We start from the raw sequence: 20,779 nt of genomic DNA, 5'->3' as shown, positions 1-20,779 counted from the left end.
TGGCTCACGCCTGTAATCCTAGCACTCTGGGAGGCTGAGGCAGGCGGATTGCTCAAGGTCAGGAGTTCGAAACCAGCCTGAGCAAGAGTGAGACCCTGTCTCTACTATAAATAGAAAGAAATTAATTGGCCAACTAATATATATATAGAAAAAATTGGCCAGGCATGGTGGCACATGCCTGTAGTCCCAGCTACTCAGGAGGCTGAGGCAGCAGGATTGCTTGAGCCCAGGAGTTTGAGGTTGCTGTGAGCTAAGCTGATGCCAGGGTACTCACTCTAGCCTGGGCAACAAATAGAGACTCTGTCTCAAAAAAAAAAATAAAAAAAAATAAAAATAAATAAAGATGTATATGTATGTATATAAAAATATACAGATATATATACACATATATCTGTATGTGTGAGTTCAGTCTTTTGCTATACATATGGAGAATGGGTTGGACTGAACTCTGAGATATGTAGCTAGTTAGTCCTAATTAATCTCTAAAATTAATAAATGAATTAGGATAAATCTCCTAATTAATCCCCTGAGAATACCAGGTTTCAACCATAAACCTTAAAAAATATTAGATTCTTTATTTAATTTGTGGAATATATTTGTTGTAGGAAATAGAATTTGTTCTCCTAAATTATAAATGAATGTATTAGTCTTGAGTTGTTAACCCATCTCTATATAAATAATTTGGCTTTTTTTGATAAATCAGAAAGCTCCACACTATCTAAGTCTCATCTTCTTTCTTACAGACCACAAAAAAGAACTCTTGCCAATTCAAAACCTAATTCACAAGCCCTGCTCTTTACCACCATTTACCTCTCAGAATTTTCCAGCACCATCTTTTAATTCAGATATCAACTCACCTTATCCCTTGTTTGTAAAGAAAGCCAGGGCCAATGTTATTACTTAATTCCAATTACATGAGATTTTGGTATACCTTCTTTCCCTTTTCTCTGAATGGTTTCTGACTTTTATTCTTTTTTTTTTTTTTTTTTTTTTTTTTTGAGACAGAGTCTCACTTTGTTGTCCAGGCTAGAGTGAGTGCCGTGGCGTCAGCCTAGCTCACAGCAACCTCAAACTCCTGGGCTTGAGTGATCCTTCTGCCTCAGCCTCCCGAGTAGCTGGGACTACAGGCATGCGCCACCATGCCCGGCTAATTTTTTTATATATATATCAGTTGGCCAATTAATTTCTTTCTATTTATAGTAGAGACGGGGTCTCGCTCTTGCTCAGGCTGGTTTTGAACTCCTGACCTTGAGCAATCCGCCCGCCTCGGCCTCCCAAGAGCTAGGATTACAGGCGTGAGCCACAGCGCCCGGCCCTGACTTTTATTCTTAAACTATCTTTTAATTATAAGCCGCCTTCATTCTTCTCTGAATGTAGACAAACAACAAAAATAAATACCTTGAAAATAGGCTCAATTAACCCCCCAAAATTAAGAATACACCCCCCAAATTTAAGATGGCAAAGATCATGTACTGGAAAGTATGCATGGGCCTTCATTTGTAAGGTCCCCAGTAGTGATACACTTGTTAGGTTCAAAACAAATAGTAACTGAGCTTGCATCTCATTTAAGAGCCTGGCCTACACAGGATCCTAATTTAATTGTTTCTCTCCCTCATGGTTTCAGGCTGTATTTCTGCTCTGCTCTCTTGGTTGGATATTTGTTCCTGTTTACATTAAGGCTGAGGTGAGTGTCTGGTACCAGGTATTCTACTCTCTGAAACATTTTTTATCGTAAGTACACTGAAAACATCCTGGAGGACAAGTTAAACTTCTCGGTCTTTTGATCCTTGTACTGACTGCCCTAAATCCTGAGATGCCAGCAGTACATCATTCTGCCTTGGGTAAGCAGACACCTGTAACTCTCTGCTTTTTTATTTTGGACCTTACTCAGTGGTTCACCTCTTAAGGCTTTTACGGAAAACTTTTTAAAATTTAATGAAAAAGTAAGACCTACATAAGTGAAGAGAGCAACTGTGTTAATTATTGGAAGACTCAATATCTTAGAAATGTTCGTTCTCCCCAAATTGGTCTGTGCACAGAATGTAATTCCAAACAAAATCCAAACAAGGTTTTGTAAGGGACTTGACAAGCTGATTCTAAAATATATATAGAAGAGTAAAAGTATAAGAATAGAAAAGATAATCCTATCATAGAAAAGGAAGGGTCTTTCCCTAACAAATAGCAAGATTTTCTTATAAAGCTGTAATAATTAATGCACTATGATAGTGACACAGGGATAAACACTGACAAGGGAATGAGGGGAAAAGCTCAGAAACACACACAGAAACTTGACTTACGACATTGGTGGCATTGCAGATTACTGAAGAAAGCAGTGCCAATTGATTATCATATAAAAAAATAAAATTAGGGCCAGGTACAGTAGCTTATACCTTTAATCCTAGCACTCTGGGATGCCGAAGTAGGAGGATTTCAGGAGTCCTGGAGTTCAAGACCAGCCTGAGCAAGAGCAAGACTCCATCTCTACAAAAACAGAAAAATTAGCCGGTTATGCTGGTGAGCACCTGTAGTCTCAGCTACTCAGGAGGCTGAGGCAGGAGAATCACTTAAGCCCAGGGTTTGAGGTCGCTGTGAGCTATGATGATGCCACTGCACTCTAGGCCTGGTGACCAAGCCAGACTCTGTCTGAAAATAATTAATTAATTAAAATAAAACTGGATCCCTACTCTATACAGAAATAATTTCAGATTGATTAAAGACTGAAATAGGCCGGGCGCGGTGGCTCACGCCTGTAATCCTAGCTCTCTGGGAGGCCGAGGTGGGCGGATTGCTCGAGGTCAGGAGTTCGAAACCAGCCTGAGCGAGAGCAAGACCCCGTCTCTACTATAAATAGAAAGAAATTAATTGGCCAACTAATATATATAGAAAAAATTAGCCGGGCATGGTGGCGCATGCCTGTAGTCCCAGCCACTTGGGAGGCTGAGGCAGAAGGATTGCTTGAGCCCAGGAGTTTGAGGTTGCTGTGAGCTAGGCTGATGCCACGGCACTCACTCTAGCCTAGGCAACAAAGTGAGACTCTGTCTCAAAAAAAAAAAAAAAAAAAAAAGACTGAAATAGGAAAGGCAAAAACTTTAAACATTTGTAAGAAAGTTTAGAATATGTTTATGTCCTTGAGATAGAGAAGGATTTTTAAGTAAGATATAAAAATCCCAAATCCCTGGCTGACCACTAAAGTAAGTAAGCATGTATACGTGAGACCTTCAGTGAGCCCAGTCAGAAAAAGACAGAAACTAGATCTATCTTGGAAAGACAAGACTGGAGTTTGTGAGTTTATGGTGCCTTCAACTGACCGTATTCCCCAAGCCACAGGGTGTAGGCACTGGATAGCGAAGTCTTCGGTTTGAGACGTCAGAGGACGACGTGAGTACCAGCAGAGCAACTGGAAATTTAGATGAGAGCTCTGAAAACAAGGAAACCAAAGAGAAGGCGACTCCCCAAATCTGAGTATATTTTCTGCCCAGATGCTTACCTGACTGCTGAGCTACACAGGTGCGGAGGAAACCATCAGAGAGCCAGGCTAAATTAGCAGCAGCTGGAAGCTGAAAGAAACAGAAACATCAGCTGCTGCACATGGCAGGATGGGAGTGGGGAATGGCATGAAAGATTTTGCAGTTTGAGTTGGTACATTGTATTATCTATAATGGTGAGTTTTCTACCAAGAATTACCAGTTGTACAAAGAAATGGGAAAATGTGATCCAGAATCTGGAAGAAAAAAAGCAATAAAGAGAAACTGACTCTGAGCAGGTCCAAATGCTGATGTAATGGGCAAAGACTTCAAAGCTGCCATCATAAATATGTTCCCAAAAGTAAAGGAAAATGTGATATTCATGAACTAACAAGTAAGGCTTCTCAGCAGGGAAACTGAAATTATAGGAAAAAAAACAAAAACAAATGGAAATTTTAGAGTTGAAAAAGGTGGTAACTGAAATGAAAAATTCACAAGACGGGCTCAACAGTAGATTGAAGATGTCACAAAAGAGAATCAAGGAATATATTTTGTTTGGGGAGGGTTTGGGGTTTTTTGTTTGTTTGTTTGTTTTTCTTTATTTTGTTTTTTTGAAACAGGATCTCACTCTATTGCCTGGCAACAGTGCTTGGCATCATTATAGCTCACAGCAATCACAAACTCCTGGGCTCAAACGATCCTTCTGCCTCAGCTTCCCAAATAGCTGGGACTACAGGCACATGCCATGATGCCTGGCTGATTTTCCTATTTTTAGTAGAGATAGGGTCTCACTCTTTCTCAGGCTGGTCTCGAACTCCTGGCCTCAAGCAATCCTTCCACCTCAGACTCTCAAACTGCTAGGAGCTACCACACCTTGTCAGATTCAATGAATATATGAAACACAGCTAACATCTTACTGAATGGAGAAAAATTTCCTCTAAGAAGTAGAACAAGACTAGGAGGCCCACTCTCGCCACTCTTACTAAAGAGTACTGCAAGTCCTAGCCAGAGCAATTAGAAAAGAGAAAGAAATAAGGGGCTTCCAGTTGGAAAAGAGAAAGTCAGATTGTCCCTCTTTGCAGACAACATCTGATATATAGAAAAACCTAAAGACTCCACAAAAAAACTCTTATTACTGATAAACAAATTCAGCAAAGTAGCAGGATACAAAATCAACATACAAAAATGAGTTGCATTTATGTACACCAACAAACTAGCTGAAAAAGAAATTAAGAGAGCAATCCCATGTATAATAGTTACCTAAAAAAAATAAAATACTTTGGAATAAATTTAACCAAGAAGATGTAAGATCTGTACACTGAAAACTACAAAACACCGATGAAAGAAATTGAAGAAGACACCAAAAAATGGAAATGCATCCCATGCTCATAGATTGGAGAATTAATATTGTTAAAAAGATCATACTATCCAAAGCAATCTACAGATTCACTGCAGTCCCTATCAAATTATCAATGACATTCTTCAGAGAAATAGGGAAAAAAAAATTGTAAGATTCGTATGGAACCATAAAAAACCTTGACTAGCCAAAGCAATACTGAGCAAAAAGAACAAACCTGGAGGCATCACACTACCTGACTTCAGAATATAGTATAAAGCTATAGTAACAAAAACAACTTTCTATTGGTATAAAAACTAACACATAATCCAATGCAACAGAAGAAAGAACCAAGAAATAAATCCACATATTTATATCCAACTGATTTTTAACAAAATAACATACATTGGGGAAAGAACACCCTCTTCAACAGATGGTGCTGGGAAAACTAGATATCCATATGCAGAAGAATGAAACTAGACCCCTGTATCTCACCATATATAAAAATCACCTCAAAATGGATTAAAGACTTAACCATAAGACCCAAACTATAAAACTGCTAGAAGAAAACTAGAGAACCTAAGGGGAATTCTTTAGGACATTTGTCTAGTCTAGACAAAGATTTTATGATTAAGACTTCAAAAGCACAGGCAACATAAACAAAAACAGACAAATGGAACTATATCAAAGTTAAAAATTTCTGTATAGCAAACTCTCAACAGAGTGAAGAAACAACCTAATGAATGGGAGAAAATATTTGCAAACTATTCATCTGACATGACACTAATATCCAGAGTATACAAGGAACTTAACAGAAAAAAAATACAAATGAGCAAAAGATCTCAATAGACGTTTCTCAAAAGACATAAAAATGGCCAACAAGCACATTAAAAAATGCTTAACATCACTAATCATCAGAGAAGTGCAAATCAAAACACATCCCACCCCAGTTAGCATGGTTATTACCAAAAAGACAATAGCAGGCTAGGCACAGTGGTTCACACCCTGTAATCCTAGCACTTTGGGAGGCCAAGGTGGGAGGATTGCTTGAGGCCAAGAATTTGAGTCCAGCCTGAGCAAGAGAGAGACTCCATCTCTACAAAAAAAATTGAAAAATTAGCTGGGTGTGGTGGCATGCACCTATAATTCCAGCTACTTGGTAGGCTGAGGTAGGATGATCACTTCAGCCCAGGACTTTGAGGTTGTAGTGAGCTATGATGATGCCACCGCATTCCACTCTAGCCTGGATGACAGAGCAAGACCCTGTCTCAAAAAAATTGAAAAATAAAAGACAATAACAATTTCTGGCAAGGATGCAGAGAAAAGGGAGCTCTTATATACTATTAATGGGAATGGAAACTAGTATAGCCATTATGGAAAGCAGTGTGTAGGTTTCTCAAAAATTATTTTTTGAGAACTACCATATGATCCAGCAATCCCACTACTGGGTATTTTTCCAAAGGAAAAGAAATCAGTATTACTGAATAGATATCTGCACTCCTGTGTTTGTTGCAGCACTAGTCACAATAGCCAAGGTATAGAATCAACCTAGATGTTCTTCAACAGATGAATGGATAAAGAAAATGTGATATATATATGTATACACACACACACATAATATTAAATGTTATTCAGCCATAAAAAAGAATGAAATATTTTTATTCAAAGCAATGTGGATGAGCCTGGAGAATATCATATTAAGTGAAATAAGTCAGGCACAGAAAGATAAACACCACATGGTAGAATTGTAGTTATTAAAGGCTGGGAAGAGTAAGGGGGATGAGAGGATAGGGAGAGGTTGTTTAATAGATACAAAGTTTCAGGTAGATGGGAGGAATAAATTCCAGTGTTTTGTAGCACTATGGAGTAAAGACTGTTAACAGTAATTTAGTGTATATTTTTAAAAAGCTAAAAGAGAGGATTTTGAATGTTTACAGCACAAAGAAATGGTCTGTGTTCAAGGTGATAGATATGCTAATTACCCTAATTTGATCATTCCACATTGTATACATGTGTCAAAATATCACTCTGTGTCCCATACATATGTACAATTATTACATGTCAATTAAAAATAAAATAAACAAAAGTCAAGCTAGAGACTTGGAGGAAATATTTGTGAAAGTTATAAAAATATGTAGAATATATATATATTTTAAACTTTTATAACTCAGTTAATAAGACAGGTTTGAACAGATGTTTCACGGAAAGAAATATACAAATGGCAAATAGTCATATGAGAAGATGCTATCATTAATCATTAGGCAAATGCTAATTAAAATAAGATACTAAGCCAGGCATGGCAGTATGCACTTATAATCCCAGCTACTCAGGAGGCTAAGGCAAGAGGATCACTCAAGCCCAGGAGTTTGAGGCCAGCCTGGTCAATATAGCAAGACCCCATCTCTTAAAAAATAAAATAATAAGATAACCACTACACACTATATTTTGTATTCTTTTATGAGCTTGTCAGTCAGGTGCAACCACAAGAAGAGACACAAGAGAGGCTCAGGATCAAACAGTTTACTATATTCAGAGGTCCTAGAGACAGGAGACAATAGTAGGGCCACATGGAAAAGACACCAGAATGGTCAGGAGGCAAGAGACGGGGTGAGGGAAAAGTTTCAGCCACTGTCTTTATTGGAGTTTCTGCAGGAAAGGAAAGGCAGGGGAGAATGAACAGTTTATTTTGTTATGGAAGCTCTAGCAAACAAATATAAGTAATAAGTGTAAAACAGCTTGGGAAGCTTAGAACCATACTGAGTAAGTGAGCCATATATGATTTAGAGCCAGATGAAAGGTGAAAATAATAAAATCTGTAGTTTTTTGGAGGAGGGCACGTTGTCCCTGTGAAGACCCTAGGTAAGCCTTCATAAAGCAGGTGGAATTGGGGTTAGAACTTAAAATACACACATTTGAGGTCAGTGTACAAGAGTACATGAGGATAGTCAGGATAGAAGGTGGGACAATATTATTGAACAATTATTTATTCACCTGTGAGCCAGGTACTGTGCTAGGGTCCAGGAATATAGTGAACAAAGAGGGCGCAGTGCCTGCCCTCATGGCGTGCACAGCCTGAGACAGTGTTGAGATATAGCAGAATCATTTCGAATAGCCAGCATGCATGCTAGTAGTCGGGGAGTAGGACAGGTCGGGGAGCTGTGGCATCAAGTTCTGTCTCCCTTGAGCACTGGCTATCTTTATAGTATGTGATAAAGCACTTGATTTTACCCTATGAATTTACCGTATGATTACCCTATGATTATAAAAGTGATTTGTCATCATTAGCCATTTTAATTAGCTAGATTTGCTTCTGCATTGCTAAGATTGCACAGGAAGCTGGATTCCAACCTCTTGGGTGACAACAGTATTTCCTCTCCTTTCCTACTTCATCTCATCCTAACAGGTGCCAGAAGCAGTGACTTCATTTCTTGTATTCCGGACCTGCTCCTAGCATCAGCTGCATATCTGTGACAAACAGCACTTGTCAGCAAGGTTCATCCCGTGCGTCTGTCTCTTATGTACTCGTTATTGATGGTGACTTTCTTGTTGCATGTACAGGTGGTAACGGTGTCAGAATATTTTAAGAAGAGATTTGGTACCTACCGGATCCAGATCATCTTCTCTGTTGTGTATTTATTCCTCTATATCTTCAATAGGATCGCGGTGAGTTATGTAAAAGCCAGCCCATGAAAGAGAATTCCTTCCCCCCCAAAAATACCTAATACACAGGACTCAAGATGATGCCAGATTTATCCCAGCACTTTACTCTGGCCGCTAAGTTACTTGGCCTCTGCTGTCTAAGCTAGAGTGGAGGAAAAATCGCTTGCTAGTACTTTGTAAAGAATAAAAGGCAGAAGCATCTTTTTTTTTTTTATTTTGGCATATTATGGGGGTATAGATTTTAAGGTTTCAATAAATGCCCTTTTCCCCCTCCCCCCACAAGTCTGAGTTTCCAGCATGACCATCTTCCAGATGGTGCACATCTCACTCATTATGTATATATATACCCACCCCCCTCCCCCCTGCCCAATACCCTATTACTGTACTACCTATGTGTCCACTTAGGTTCTACTCAGTTAATACCAGTTTACTAGTGAATATATGTGGTGCTTGTTTTTCCATTCTTGGGATACTTCACTTAGTAGTATAGGTTCCAGCTCTAACCAGGAAAATACAAGATGTGCTATATCACCATTGTTTCTTAGAGCTGAATAGTACTCCATGGTATACATATACCACATTTTATTAATCCATTCTTGGATTGATGGGCACTTGGGCTGTTTCCACAGCCTTGCAATTATGAATTGTGCTGCTATAAACATTCGAGTGCAGATGTCTTTTTTGTAGAGTGTCATTGGATCTTTTGGGTAGATGCCCAGCAATGGGATTGCTGAATGGTAGATTCACTTGTATCGCTTTAAGGTATCTCCATATTGCTTTCCACAGAGGTTGAACTAGTTTGCAGTCCCACCAGCAGTGTAGGAGTGTTCCTCTCTCTCCACATCCTCGCCAGCATTTGTTATTTGGAGACTTTTTGATAAAGGCCATTCTCACTGGAGTTAAGTGAAATCTCATTGTAGTCTTGATTTGCATTTCCCTGATGATTAGAGATGATGAGCATTTTTTCATATGTTTGTTGACCATTCTTCTGTCTTCCTTAGAAAAGTTTCTGTTCAAGTCCTTTGCCCACTTTTTAATTGGGTTATTTGATTTTTTTTCTTGCTGATTTTCGTGAGTTCTAAGTATATTCTAGTTGTCAGCCCTTTATCGGATACGTAGGATGCAAAAATTTTCTCCCATTCTGTAGGTTGTCTGTTTACTTTCATGACTGTTTCTTTGGCTGTGCAGAAGCTTTTTAGTTTGATCATGTCCCATTTATTTATTTTTGTTGCTGCTGTGATTGCCTTTGGGGACTTCTTCATAAACTCTTTGCCTAGGCCGATGTCTAGGAGAGTGTTTCCAACATTTTCCTCTAGAATTCTAATAGTTTCATACCTTAGGTTTAAGTCTGTTATCCAGCGTGAGTTGATTTTTGTGAGAGGTGAAAGGTGTGGGTCCTGCTTTAGCCTTCTATAAGTGGCTATCCAGTTTTCCCAGCACCATTTATTGAAAAGGGATTCTTTTCCCCTGTGTATGTTTTTGTCTGCTTTGTCAAAGATTAGATGGCTATATGAGGATGGTTTTATATCAGGATTCTCAGATATGTTCCACTGGTCAATATTCCCATTTTTGTGCCAATACCAGATTGTTTTAATTACTACAGCTTTGTAGTATAGTTTGATATCTGGCATATTAATACCTCCCATTTTGTTTTTGTTGCCTAGAATTGCTCTTGATATTTGGGGTCTTCTTTGGTTCCATACAAAGAGTAAAATTATTTTTTCTATATCTGTGAAGAATGCTGATAGGATTTTAATAGGTATTGCATTGAATCTGTAGATCAGTTTGGGTAGTATAGACATTTTAATGATGTTGAGTCTGCCGATCCACGAGCATGGAATGGATTTCCATCTGTTTACATCCTCTGCTATTTCCTTCCTCAGTGTTTCATAGTTCTCCCTGTAGAGGTCTTTTACCTCCTTGGTTAAGTATATTCCTAGGTACTTTAGTTTCTTTGTTGCTATTGTGAAGGGTATTGAGTCTTTGATTTAGTTCTCAATTTGATTGTTGTTGGCGTATATGAATGCCTCTGATTTCTGTGTATTGATTTTGTATCCTGAGACTTTACTAAATTTGTCTATCAGTTCCAGGAGTTTGTTGGTTGAATCTTTGGGGTTTTCTAAATATAATATCATATCATCAGCAAAGAGTGAAAGTTTGATCTCTTCTGCCCCTATTTGGATACCTTTAATTCAGAAGCATCTTCTTCATCTCCCAAACCTAGGTTACAGGTCCCTCCTCTTTATTCCCAGAAAACCTTAGGCTTACCCATCTCATATCATTATCCCTCGTACTGTGGCAGGCCGAAATATCAACTTTTGCGCCCTAGACGCAAAAGCCGATATTTCGGCCTGCCACACTAAGAGGGTTAAGTAATGTGCTTAAAACAATCTGGGAAATTTCACCATGCTTATAATAAAACTTTAACTCTTCGTTATGACTTTTTTTTGGGGGGGGGTCTTGTTTTTTATTTTTATTTTATTTTTTATTATTTTTTATACACTTTTTTTTAAATTTCAGCATATTATGGGGGTACAAATTTTAAGGTTTCAATAAATGCCCCTTGTCCCGTCCCCCCACAAGTCTGAGTTTCCAGCATGACCATCTCCCAGATGGTGTATATCTCACTCATTATGTATTTTAAGGGCTGCCCTGCTGGACCTCCTGCCTACCTCTCTGGCCTGATCTCCTTACTTCTTCCCCTTTACTCACTTGAGTGCTCTGCCTTTTTGATTCTCAAATCCAGTTAGCTTATTCCCATTAAAGCCCTTTAAACTTGTGCTATACTGTGTCTGGAATGTTCTTCCCCCAGACTCTATGGCTGACTCCTCATCATTCCTTGGAGAAGAAATATCATCTCCTTGGAGAGGCCTTCCAAGGATATGCCCAGTCAGTCTCTACTCCATTACTCTGGTTTTTTTGTTTGTTTTTAATTAGAGATGAGTTGTTACCATATTGTCCGGCTGGAATGCAGTGGCTATTTATAGGCGCAATCATGGCACACTAGAGTCTTGAACTCCTGGGCTCAACTGATCCTCCCACCTCAGCCTTCTGAGTAGCTGGGACTACAGGTGCACACACACTGCATTACTCTGTTCTTATTTTCTTTGTAATACTCATTGCCATGTGAGAATAATTTATTTGTTTACTTATTATTTGTGTTTTCCACTTCAGTGCAAGGTTCTTGAGACCACGGGCCTTGCCTGTCTTGTTCACTGCATTAGCTCCTGTGCTGAGAACATGTTTAGCACATAATGCACTCAGTAAATGCTTTCTGAATGAATGAATTTATCACACTGTGTGGAAAATGCCCGTTTAATGGTCTTTCTCCTTCATTAAATGTAAGCTCCTGAAGATAGCAATTGAGTTTTGGTAACTCTTGCATCTTCTGAACCCTTCTGAGTGTCTGTGAATGGTTGAGACTCAGTAAATATTTGGTGAATAAATGGATAAATGAATCTCTGCCCATTATATACCTGGATTTGGAGACCAGAATAACAAAGCAAGAGGTTAGCCAGTTAAATGTTGTGCAGATGTTTCAAAATCAGTGTTGACTAAGCCAGCGTCAACAAATCTGGTCTGCAGGCCAATCCGGCTAATGATCTGCTTTGTACAGCCCTTGAACTAAGATTTTTTTTTTACAGTTTTAAAGGTTGTAAAAAACAGATGGTCTGTGGCCAGCAAAGCTTATAATATTTACCATCTGGCCCTTTACAGAAAAAGTTTGCCAACCCCTGAGAAGATGTTGCCATTGCCTTTTCCCAGTGGCAGAACTGTAAGACCAACTAACTCTCTGAGCACACGCCCCACTCTGAGACTACAGAGTAGAAGAGGCTAAGTTGTGCTAACTGTGTGGATTAACTCAAGCCCCAAAAGTGCTAACCTTGGCTGAACTTATTGGGCACAAGCCTTGTGCTCAACAAAACTTGGGTAAACTTTACCTGGTGTCCACTGGTGATGGAATAAACATGCTAGCCAGAGACCACCTCTTGTGGATGGCTTGTAGGGTCAGTTTCTTTCTGGGATCATTGTTGATTCAGCTGGAGGTGAAAGTGCAGCCTGCTGACTTTGTATTCATTTCAGTTGGAGGTCTGCTCTTACGCAGTATTCATGAGGATGCTTTGGGGGTTGGATATTTACCTGATCATCCTGGTCTTGCTGACAGTTGCTGGTCTTTATACCATCACAGGTGAGCTTGCTGTAATCACACAAATATTTATACAGACAGAAATGCTCTAGTTCTTAGTGGAGTCCCAATAGACATTGAGATAGTAGTGTCCAGCTTTCCCCGTTTTCCCTAAGTCTAACCTAACACACCTAATAACCCTAATGCGCAAGATCACATTGCTGAGTCCTGAGAGGGCTGAACAGCGAAAAGAAGAGAGGCAAGGGTGTCTAAGTGGTATCCTAGTCAGATTAGGCTGGTAGGCTTTCTCTCCAAGGGGCCCAACAGGCACAACAGTGATTGCGGTTGGGGTGGGGTGGGGCTACCAGAGTGTGTGCACAGAAAAGGAATGAGGGAGTGGCAGCAGCCTTAGGCCACCAGGTTAGGCCTTAGGATGGGATCTTTTATGTAGGCAGTTCTGTCCCAGGCAACCTCTGCCTATGTTGTGAGAGTGGGTGCTCTCACCACTTGTCTTTTCCAGCCACAGTGCAAATCTTGGATGCTGGTGTGTGTCCCTAGCAGTTCACCAGAGTCCTCAGAGTGGAGAGAATCAGAGTGAGGAGGAGGAATGTGCTCACCACAGTGCAGGAGAATGGGAATGGGATTTTTCTTCCCAGAGGACATTTGGTAATGCTTGAAGTGGTTGTCACAACTGAGACAGGGAGGCTGTTAACTATTGCTTCTAGACTGAGCTTTTGTGATTAAAGATGAGTGTTTTGGCTTCAGAAAACTACCAGACTTTCATTGATTCAAAAAATGGGAAGTAAAGGGAAATTGGGACATTGAAGGGCAAAATAAGAATCCAACAAAAGATTATTAAGGATGTTAGAGAAAATAGGATATAACAAACATAAGCATAAGTAGTTCTAAGACCCACTGAATTAAAGGGACAAAAGTCTGAGTGTGGAGATGGGGGTGGTGTGGGGGCAGTCAGTATATAGAGTAGTTGATGCAGAAGTAACTTTCAGCAGAGAGAGTCAAATGGGGCGTTCTTTCTCTTTTCTCTTTGCCTGTCTAGGTGGTTTGGTAGCTGTGGTTTATACTGGTGTCTTGCATGCTTTCATTATGCTTTTGGGATCAGTCTTGTTAATGTGTTATGGTAAGTAAAACTTGAGAAGATTGGGCACTATGGGTGGAATTTTTGACTCTAGAGATGCCTGAGCCATGAGTACCTTCATCTCACAAATGACGAGACTCAGGTGCTTAGAATCCAAGAGCATTGTCAAAAGTCATGCTCAAAGCTGGGGAGGAAACATCTCACTTCAGGAGAAAGAGGAGTCAAGGAATAGGAGCGGAGATGACAAACTCTAGTGCTTTGGTACACCACACTCATCACCACCTCTGGGCCTTCATCCATGCTCTTCCTCTCCAGGTAGAAGCCCCTCTTGTCTTTGTCCACTCAATTAAATCCATCCATCAAGGTCAATGGAAGATCCCCCCCTCAAAAGATGTGATTCCATCATTATTCCACATTATTCTATCATCATACCTTCCTTTTCTGAACTGTCATCACTACCATGAAAATTAACTTTTTTTTTTTTTGAGACAGAGACTCACTCTGTTGCTGGGGCTAGCATGCAGAGGGGTCATCATAGTTTATGGCCACCTCAAACTCCTGGGCTAAAGCGATCCTCCTGCCTCAGTTCCCCAAGTAGCTGGGACTACAGGCATGTGCTATCATGCCTGGCTAATTTTTCTATCTTTTGTAGAAATGGGGTATTGCTCTTGCTCAGGCTGCTTTTGAACTCCTGGCCTCAAGAAATCCTCCCATCTTGGCCTCCCAAAGTTCTGGGATTACAGGCATGAGCCACCACGCCTGGCCTGACTTTTTTGATTCTCTTGTAATAACACTTAGCTAAAAAAGAAGAAGAAGAAGAAGAAGAAAAAACAACACCTGCTCCCTCAAAAAAAACACTTAGCTTAAAAGACAAATGCATTGTACAGCTATACAAAAATATTTTCTTTCTTTATATCCTTATTCTATAAGCTTTCTTTTCTATTTCTAAAATGTTTTATTTTTGTCTTTTTTACCTTCCTTGTTAAAAACTAAAACACAAACACAAGTATAGGCCTATAGGGTCCGAATCATCAATATTTCTGTCTTCTGCCTCCACATCTTGTCTCACGGGAAGGTCTCTGGAGCAATAACATACATGGGGCTGTCATGTCCTATCATAACCATGCCTTCTTCTGGAATGGTCCAGAAGAATGCTCCTCCTTAGGACCTGCCTAAGGCTGTTTTATAATTAACTCTTTTTAAAAAGATATAAGTAGTAGGAATACACTCTAACAATAAAAAGTATAGTATAGTAAATACACAAACCATTAACAGTCTTTTATTATCACTGTCAAGTCTTACATACTATACATGGTTGTATGTGCTGTACTTTTATGTGATATGGCAGTGCAATAGGTTTGTTTACACCAGCATCACTGTAGACGCATGAGCAATGCACTGTGCTGTGATGTCACTAGGCGAAAGGAATTTTCAGCTCCAGTACAGTCTTACGGGACCACCGTCACACATGCGGTCCATCATTGACCAAAATGTCATTATGCGACATAACTGTACTTAAAAAGTAGGTGCTTATTAAGTTATAAGAATGAAAACAGTAACAGTTATGAATTGAGTATACATACCATGTAGGCACTTATCTATATTCCCTCATTTAATCATCACAGTTACCATGAGGCATAATTAATTACTTTTGTTATCCCCATTTTGCAGATGAGGAAACTAAGTCTCAGGTAATTTGTTCATGAAACACACCAAAAGCAGGGCACCAAGAGCTGGATCTCTCTAATGCCAAAGCCTAACATACGAATTAGCGTATTACACTGGTAATGGCAAGTAGACTTACCATAAAATGGAAGTTTCATTCCACAGCTAGGAGTGTGAGCTTGTTGAGATTGGTATTACTGCTCCATGGGGCACAGATTGGTCTTGTAGAAATCTAGAAGGAAAAGCTTTTAGCTGAGATAGTGAAAAATCACTGAAATGATACGAATACAGTAGAAGGATTATGGTTCCATAGAGCATGTGGTGAGCCTCATGGAATGAGGACACATTGAATCAAAGAGAATCACACAGGCCTCAGTCTTATCACATGGTAAGCATTCGTACACTGTGAAGTGTTCTCAGTGCTGCGTTGCTAAGACACAAAATACATGCCAGGCATTGTCCAAGGACTTGAATCATTTTTAAATGCTCTAGGAAGCAATAACTAATTTGAGTGACAAAGCTATACACTGTAAAACACAGTAAGCCGTTGTGTTTAATTGTGCGCTAATGCTAAATATCAACATTTTAAAAACCTGTGCAAGTCCACCATAAAAGTTGCTAATGGAACCCAATAAAATAAACTTTAGAATCAGGTGGGAAATTCCATTTAATATCAGCAAATATATTTCTAAGTTATATATTCTTTGAGAAATTTAATGGGATTTTTAATTGGGGCATTCAGGTTAGTTTTTCTGATAAACAAACTATTATAAAGTAATGAAATAATTGTTATGTTTTGAAAATATGCACCTTATATATCCAAATAGGCATTGTCCTTTAAACTAGTTACCATGGAACTCACGCACATACAATTTTATTTTTTAATTTTCAATTTTAGCCAAACAAAAAGATATACAATGAAATACTGGTCACCCTCCCCAGAGATAACCAGTGTTACACATTTTGTGTATAACCTTCTAAAAATATTCTTCACATATACAAATATTTTTTAATGTGTGAGATGTATGTTTAATAGAATCAAAACAAAAATTTACAGCCTGTTTTTTCACCACTTGTACGGTATTACAGGCAGACTTTTATGTAAATGAGTAAAGGTCTATTGCATCTTATTGTCTTTTGTATTTGTAATAAACTTCTTACTGAAAAGTACACAAATCAAACTGCAAAACCAGGTGAAATAGCACAAAGTGAACACAAGCTGTTAACTGGCATCCAGGTCAAAAAATTACCTTTTTGTTTTCTCCCTTTCCAAACTATACTTTCTGTTTCTTTTTCCTGCCCTATTACACTAGTCAGGATCTTTAGCACTGTGGTCAATTGAGGTGGAGACACCAGGCCTTCGTGCCTCATCCCCAGTCGTAGAGGGAAAGCTTTTACCATTTCACCATTAAATGTAAACACTTGCTGTGGTTTTATGTAGACAGCCTTTGTCAGACTAACAAGGTTCCCTTCTGTTCCAAGTTTGCAAAAGATTGTCATGAATGGTTTTTGAATTTTTGTATTAAGCATTTTTTCCACATCTGAGATGATTATATTATTTTTCTCCTTTTTTCTATTAACATTGTGGATTACACTGACTTGGTTTCTAATATTAATTCAACCTTGCATCCATGGAATAAACCTAACTTTATCAAGAGATATCCCAAATTCCTCTCCAAAGTGGCTGTGCTAATTTACATCCTCATCAGTATATGAGGATATATTTCCTAACCCCCACCAGCCAACACTTGAGGTTTTAACACTTTTTAGAAGTTTACCCATAGAATTGATTTTTTTTTTTTTTTTTTTTTTTTTTTTTGGAGACAGAGTCTCGCTTTGTTGCCCAGGCTAGAGTGAGTGCCGTGGCGTCAGCCTAGCTCACAGCAACCTCAAACTCCTGGGCTCGAGTGATCCTTCTGCCTCAGCCTCCCGGGTAGCTGGGACTACAGGCATGTGCTACCATGCCCGGCTAATTTTTTTTACATATATATCAGTTGGCCAATTAATTTCTTTCTATTTATAGTAGAGACGAGGTCTCGCTCTTGCTCAGGCTGGTTTTGAACTCCTGACCTTGAGCAATCCGCCCGCCTCGGCCTCCCAAGAGCTAGGATTACAGGCGTGAGCCACAGCGCCTGGCCCTGATTTTTTTAAGTATCTCAATTTTCATTTTTGTTTTAACTTGGAGTTTCTAGATACTGGTGAGGTTAAGCATCTTATCATATACTTAGTGGCTCTTTGCATTTCCTTTTTCTGTGAGTGACCTGCTCATCTTCTCTACTGTATTTCTTTCCAGTAGTTTCCCTTGATTGTTGATGCAGATTTTTGATCCCTTTATATGTGGTGCCGATCTCTTCTTTCAGTCTAACAAATTTTTAATTTGATATTTGCCATATAAATTTTAAATTTTGTCAAATTTATCAGCCTTTTCATAAATTGTTTAAAAAAGTACTCTCTAGTCAAAGTTTATAAATCTATTGTCCTGTTTACTTCTAATAACTTTGTAGTTTTGTGTTTCACTTTTCTTTTTCTTTTTTTTTATGTTTTGAGACAGAATCTCTTTCTGTCATCCAGGTTAGAGTATAGTGGCATCATAATAGCTCACTACAACTTCAAACTCCTAGGCTTGAGTAGTCCTCCTGCCTCAGCCTCCCGAGTAGCTGGGACTACAGGCACATGCCACCATGCCTAGCTAATTTTTCTGTTCTTTTGTAGAGACATGATCTCACTCTTGCTCAGGCTGATATTGAACTCCTGTCCTCAAGCAATCCTTGTGCCTCAGCCTTCCAACTTGCTAGGATTACAGGTGTAAGATACCATGCTCAGCCCTGTGTTTCACCTTTTTAAAATACACATGGAACTTATTTTTATAAATGCCATGAGGTGGCTCTATTAATTTTATAGTCCTTCAGTATCCTCTCATTGACTAGACTCCAAATGACTCTGAACCCCTTTCAAAAATTAAGTGTGTTTCAAAGGAATATGGTTTAATATGCCAAAATAAAAGGTTTTCTGTTTATTTTTGTTAAGTAGGTGTTCTGGTGCCTTTTTAAAAATGTTTTTCTTTAATGTCAAGCTTTTACACCACTTAGGATATTGAGGGAGAAATGCTATAGGCTCTGAAGAAAATCAGACTATGATGCTTCATAAATGTTTTATTGGCAGTGTAGGAAAAATGATACTAATTTATGTTTTAATCAAGATTCTTTAAGTTGTACTGGAACTTTAGTTCAAAACTAGTATAGGCAAACAGTACATCCTTGGCTCGTGTAGCTAAAAATCCAGGGGCACACTACCTTCAGGCATGGCTAGATCCAGGGTTCAGAATGAATCAAGTAGACAAAAGAGCTTCAGATTGCCATACTAGCTTAGACCCCAATGGAAGGAAGCAGTTCCTTCAGCAGAAGAATCCTGGAGCAAATTCTGCTTAGCCTAGCTTGGGTCTCATGTCCATTTGTCATACATCAGGTGTTGCCCAGGGGACAGGGAATGTTGGCCAGACCTGGGTCACTTGCCAGATCGGAATGGAAGACAGTTTGACTAGGCCCACACAGAATGGAGTACAACTGGCAAGAGGGTTCTGCAACCAGGAGCAGGAGAGGGAGCACCAGACACACAACCACCAATGTCCATTGTACTCTTCTTTCTCTTTGGAAGAGCTCTTCTTTCCTTACACACATAAGATCTTGACTGTGTGTCACTCCTTTGCACTTTATAGATGAGACACAGTTCATCAAACCAGGTCTTACTTTGCAATCTTGGTTCTTCAGTCACATGTTACTATGCTCTTTAAGGAACTGATAAATATCATGGTGTTTTTAAGCCTTTAACAAAGTGGGAGGATACGAGGGGCTGCTGCGTAAGTACTTCCAAGCCATACCACGTACAATCAGCAAAGGAAACTGGACTGCCAAGCCACAGTGCTACCTCCCTCGCCCAGATGCTTTCCACATCATCCAAGACCCCGTCACTGGAGACCTCCCGTGGCCCGGACTCTTCTTTGGCCTCCCTATCCTCTCCACTTACTACTGGTGTACTGATCAGGTAATTAGCAACATTGTCGCGGGGGTAACTGCCTATGGGGATGGGGGTGCATGCCAGGCTCCACCACCGTCTCTGCAGCCACAGGTAACTGTGGGCTTATCTGCTCTCTGTGGTCAGGTTTCCCTTCCTGTTGTTATATTTGCCTAAATAACCTCTTAAGAAATGCTGTTTAAGCAGTTTCTCTTGCAGTTTCATATAGAACACATCAACTAATTTCATTTTTTTCTTCTTTTCTATCATTGTCCAAAAAGCCCAGGGTTTTTTGGCAGTGAAAAACAGCATTTTTTTTTTGTTCTGATTGTAACAGTGATACATCTTTTAAAATATCATTGTTGTATTGTGAAGCATGTGTCAAAAGGTTGTCTAATGCATATATGTGCATTCTAAAGAAGAATGTGAACGTCTGTGTGACCATTACCCTGGTTAAGAAATTGAATATAGCCATTGCCTTAAAATAAAAGTGACAAGTTTTTACTATAAGTCACAATATAAAGAAAAGTTCAAAGATGAAATCACCAAAATCCCATCAAGAAGTGATAACAACAGTATTTTTGTGAATGTGCTTCCAGATGCCTTATTGCACATGTAAACAAATAGATGCATGGACTATTTTTCATAAATGAAATTAGGCTACTGCTACTCTGTCATCTCTTAGGTTTCTTTTTACTCTGAAATATGTTGCAGACATCTCCTAACATCGGTAAATAAGTGTCAGGCTTTTCCTTCCTTCCTTCCTTCCTTCCTTCCTTCCTTCCTTCCTTCCTTCCTTCCTTCCTTCCTTCCTTCCTTCCTTCCTTCCTTCCTTCCTTCCCTCCCTCCTTCCTTCCTTCCCTCCTTCCTTCCCTCCCTTTCCTCCCTTCCCTCCCTTTCCTCCCTTCCCTCCCTTCCCTCCCTCCTTCCTTCCCTCCCTCCTTCCTTCCCTCCCTCCTTCCTTCCCTCCCTCCTTCCTTCCCTCCCTCCTTCCTTCCCTCCCTCCTTCCTTCCCTCCCTCCTTCCTTCCCTCCCTCCTTCCTTCCCTCCCTCCTTCCTTCCCTCCCTCCCTCCTTCCTTCCCTCCCTCCTTCCTTCCCTCCCTCCCTCTCGCTCTGTCACCTGGGCAGAGCGTAGTGATGTCATCATAGCTCACAGCAACCTCAAATTCCTGGGCTCAAGTAATCCTCCTGCCTCAGCCTCCTAAATAGCTGGGACTGTAGGCATGCACTACTATACCCAACTAATTTTTCTATTTTTTATAGAGATGGCATCTCACTCTCTTGCTCAGGCTGGTCTAGGACTCCTGGCCTCAAGTAATCCTCCCACCTCAGCCTCCCAAAGTGCTAGGATTATAGGTGTGAGCCACCATGCCTGGCCAGCATTTTCATTTTTAATGGCAATGTAGTCTCTCTGCTATGT

The 20,779-nt window shown here is 39.7% G+C and overlaps 1 protein-coding gene across 3 annotated transcripts in view; it reads left to right on the top strand.

Annotated features, from left to right (window-relative positions):
* LOC105862777 (sodium/glucose cotransporter 1-like) overlaps window positions 1-20,779 on the top strand; it is a 79,044-nt gene that overhangs the window by 13,084 nt on the left and 45,181 nt on the right. For all 3 annotated transcript variants that reach the window (XM_075996743.1, XM_075996744.1, XM_075996745.1), the window contains exons 4-8: window positions 1,625-1,684; window positions 8,359-8,463; window positions 12,544-12,649; window positions 13,644-13,724; window positions 19,168-19,388. In XM_075996743.1, coding sequence (XP_075852858.1) covers window positions 1,625-1,684; window positions 8,359-8,463; window positions 12,544-12,649; window positions 13,644-13,724; window positions 19,168-19,388 — 573 coding nt within the window. The remainder of the gene's footprint in view (window positions 1-1,624; window positions 1,685-8,358; window positions 8,464-12,543; window positions 12,650-13,643; window positions 13,725-19,167; window positions 19,389-20,779) is intronic.

Source organism: Microcebus murinus, chromosome 22, assembly GCF_040939455.1.
Source record: "Microcebus murinus isolate Inina chromosome 22, M.murinus_Inina_mat1.0, whole genome shotgun sequence".
Classification (NCBI taxonomy): Eukaryota; Metazoa; Chordata; class Mammalia; order Primates; family Cheirogaleidae; genus Microcebus; species Microcebus murinus.
Note: the sequence above shows the minus strand (reverse complement) of the source record. Positions and strands in the feature narration are given on the sequence as shown.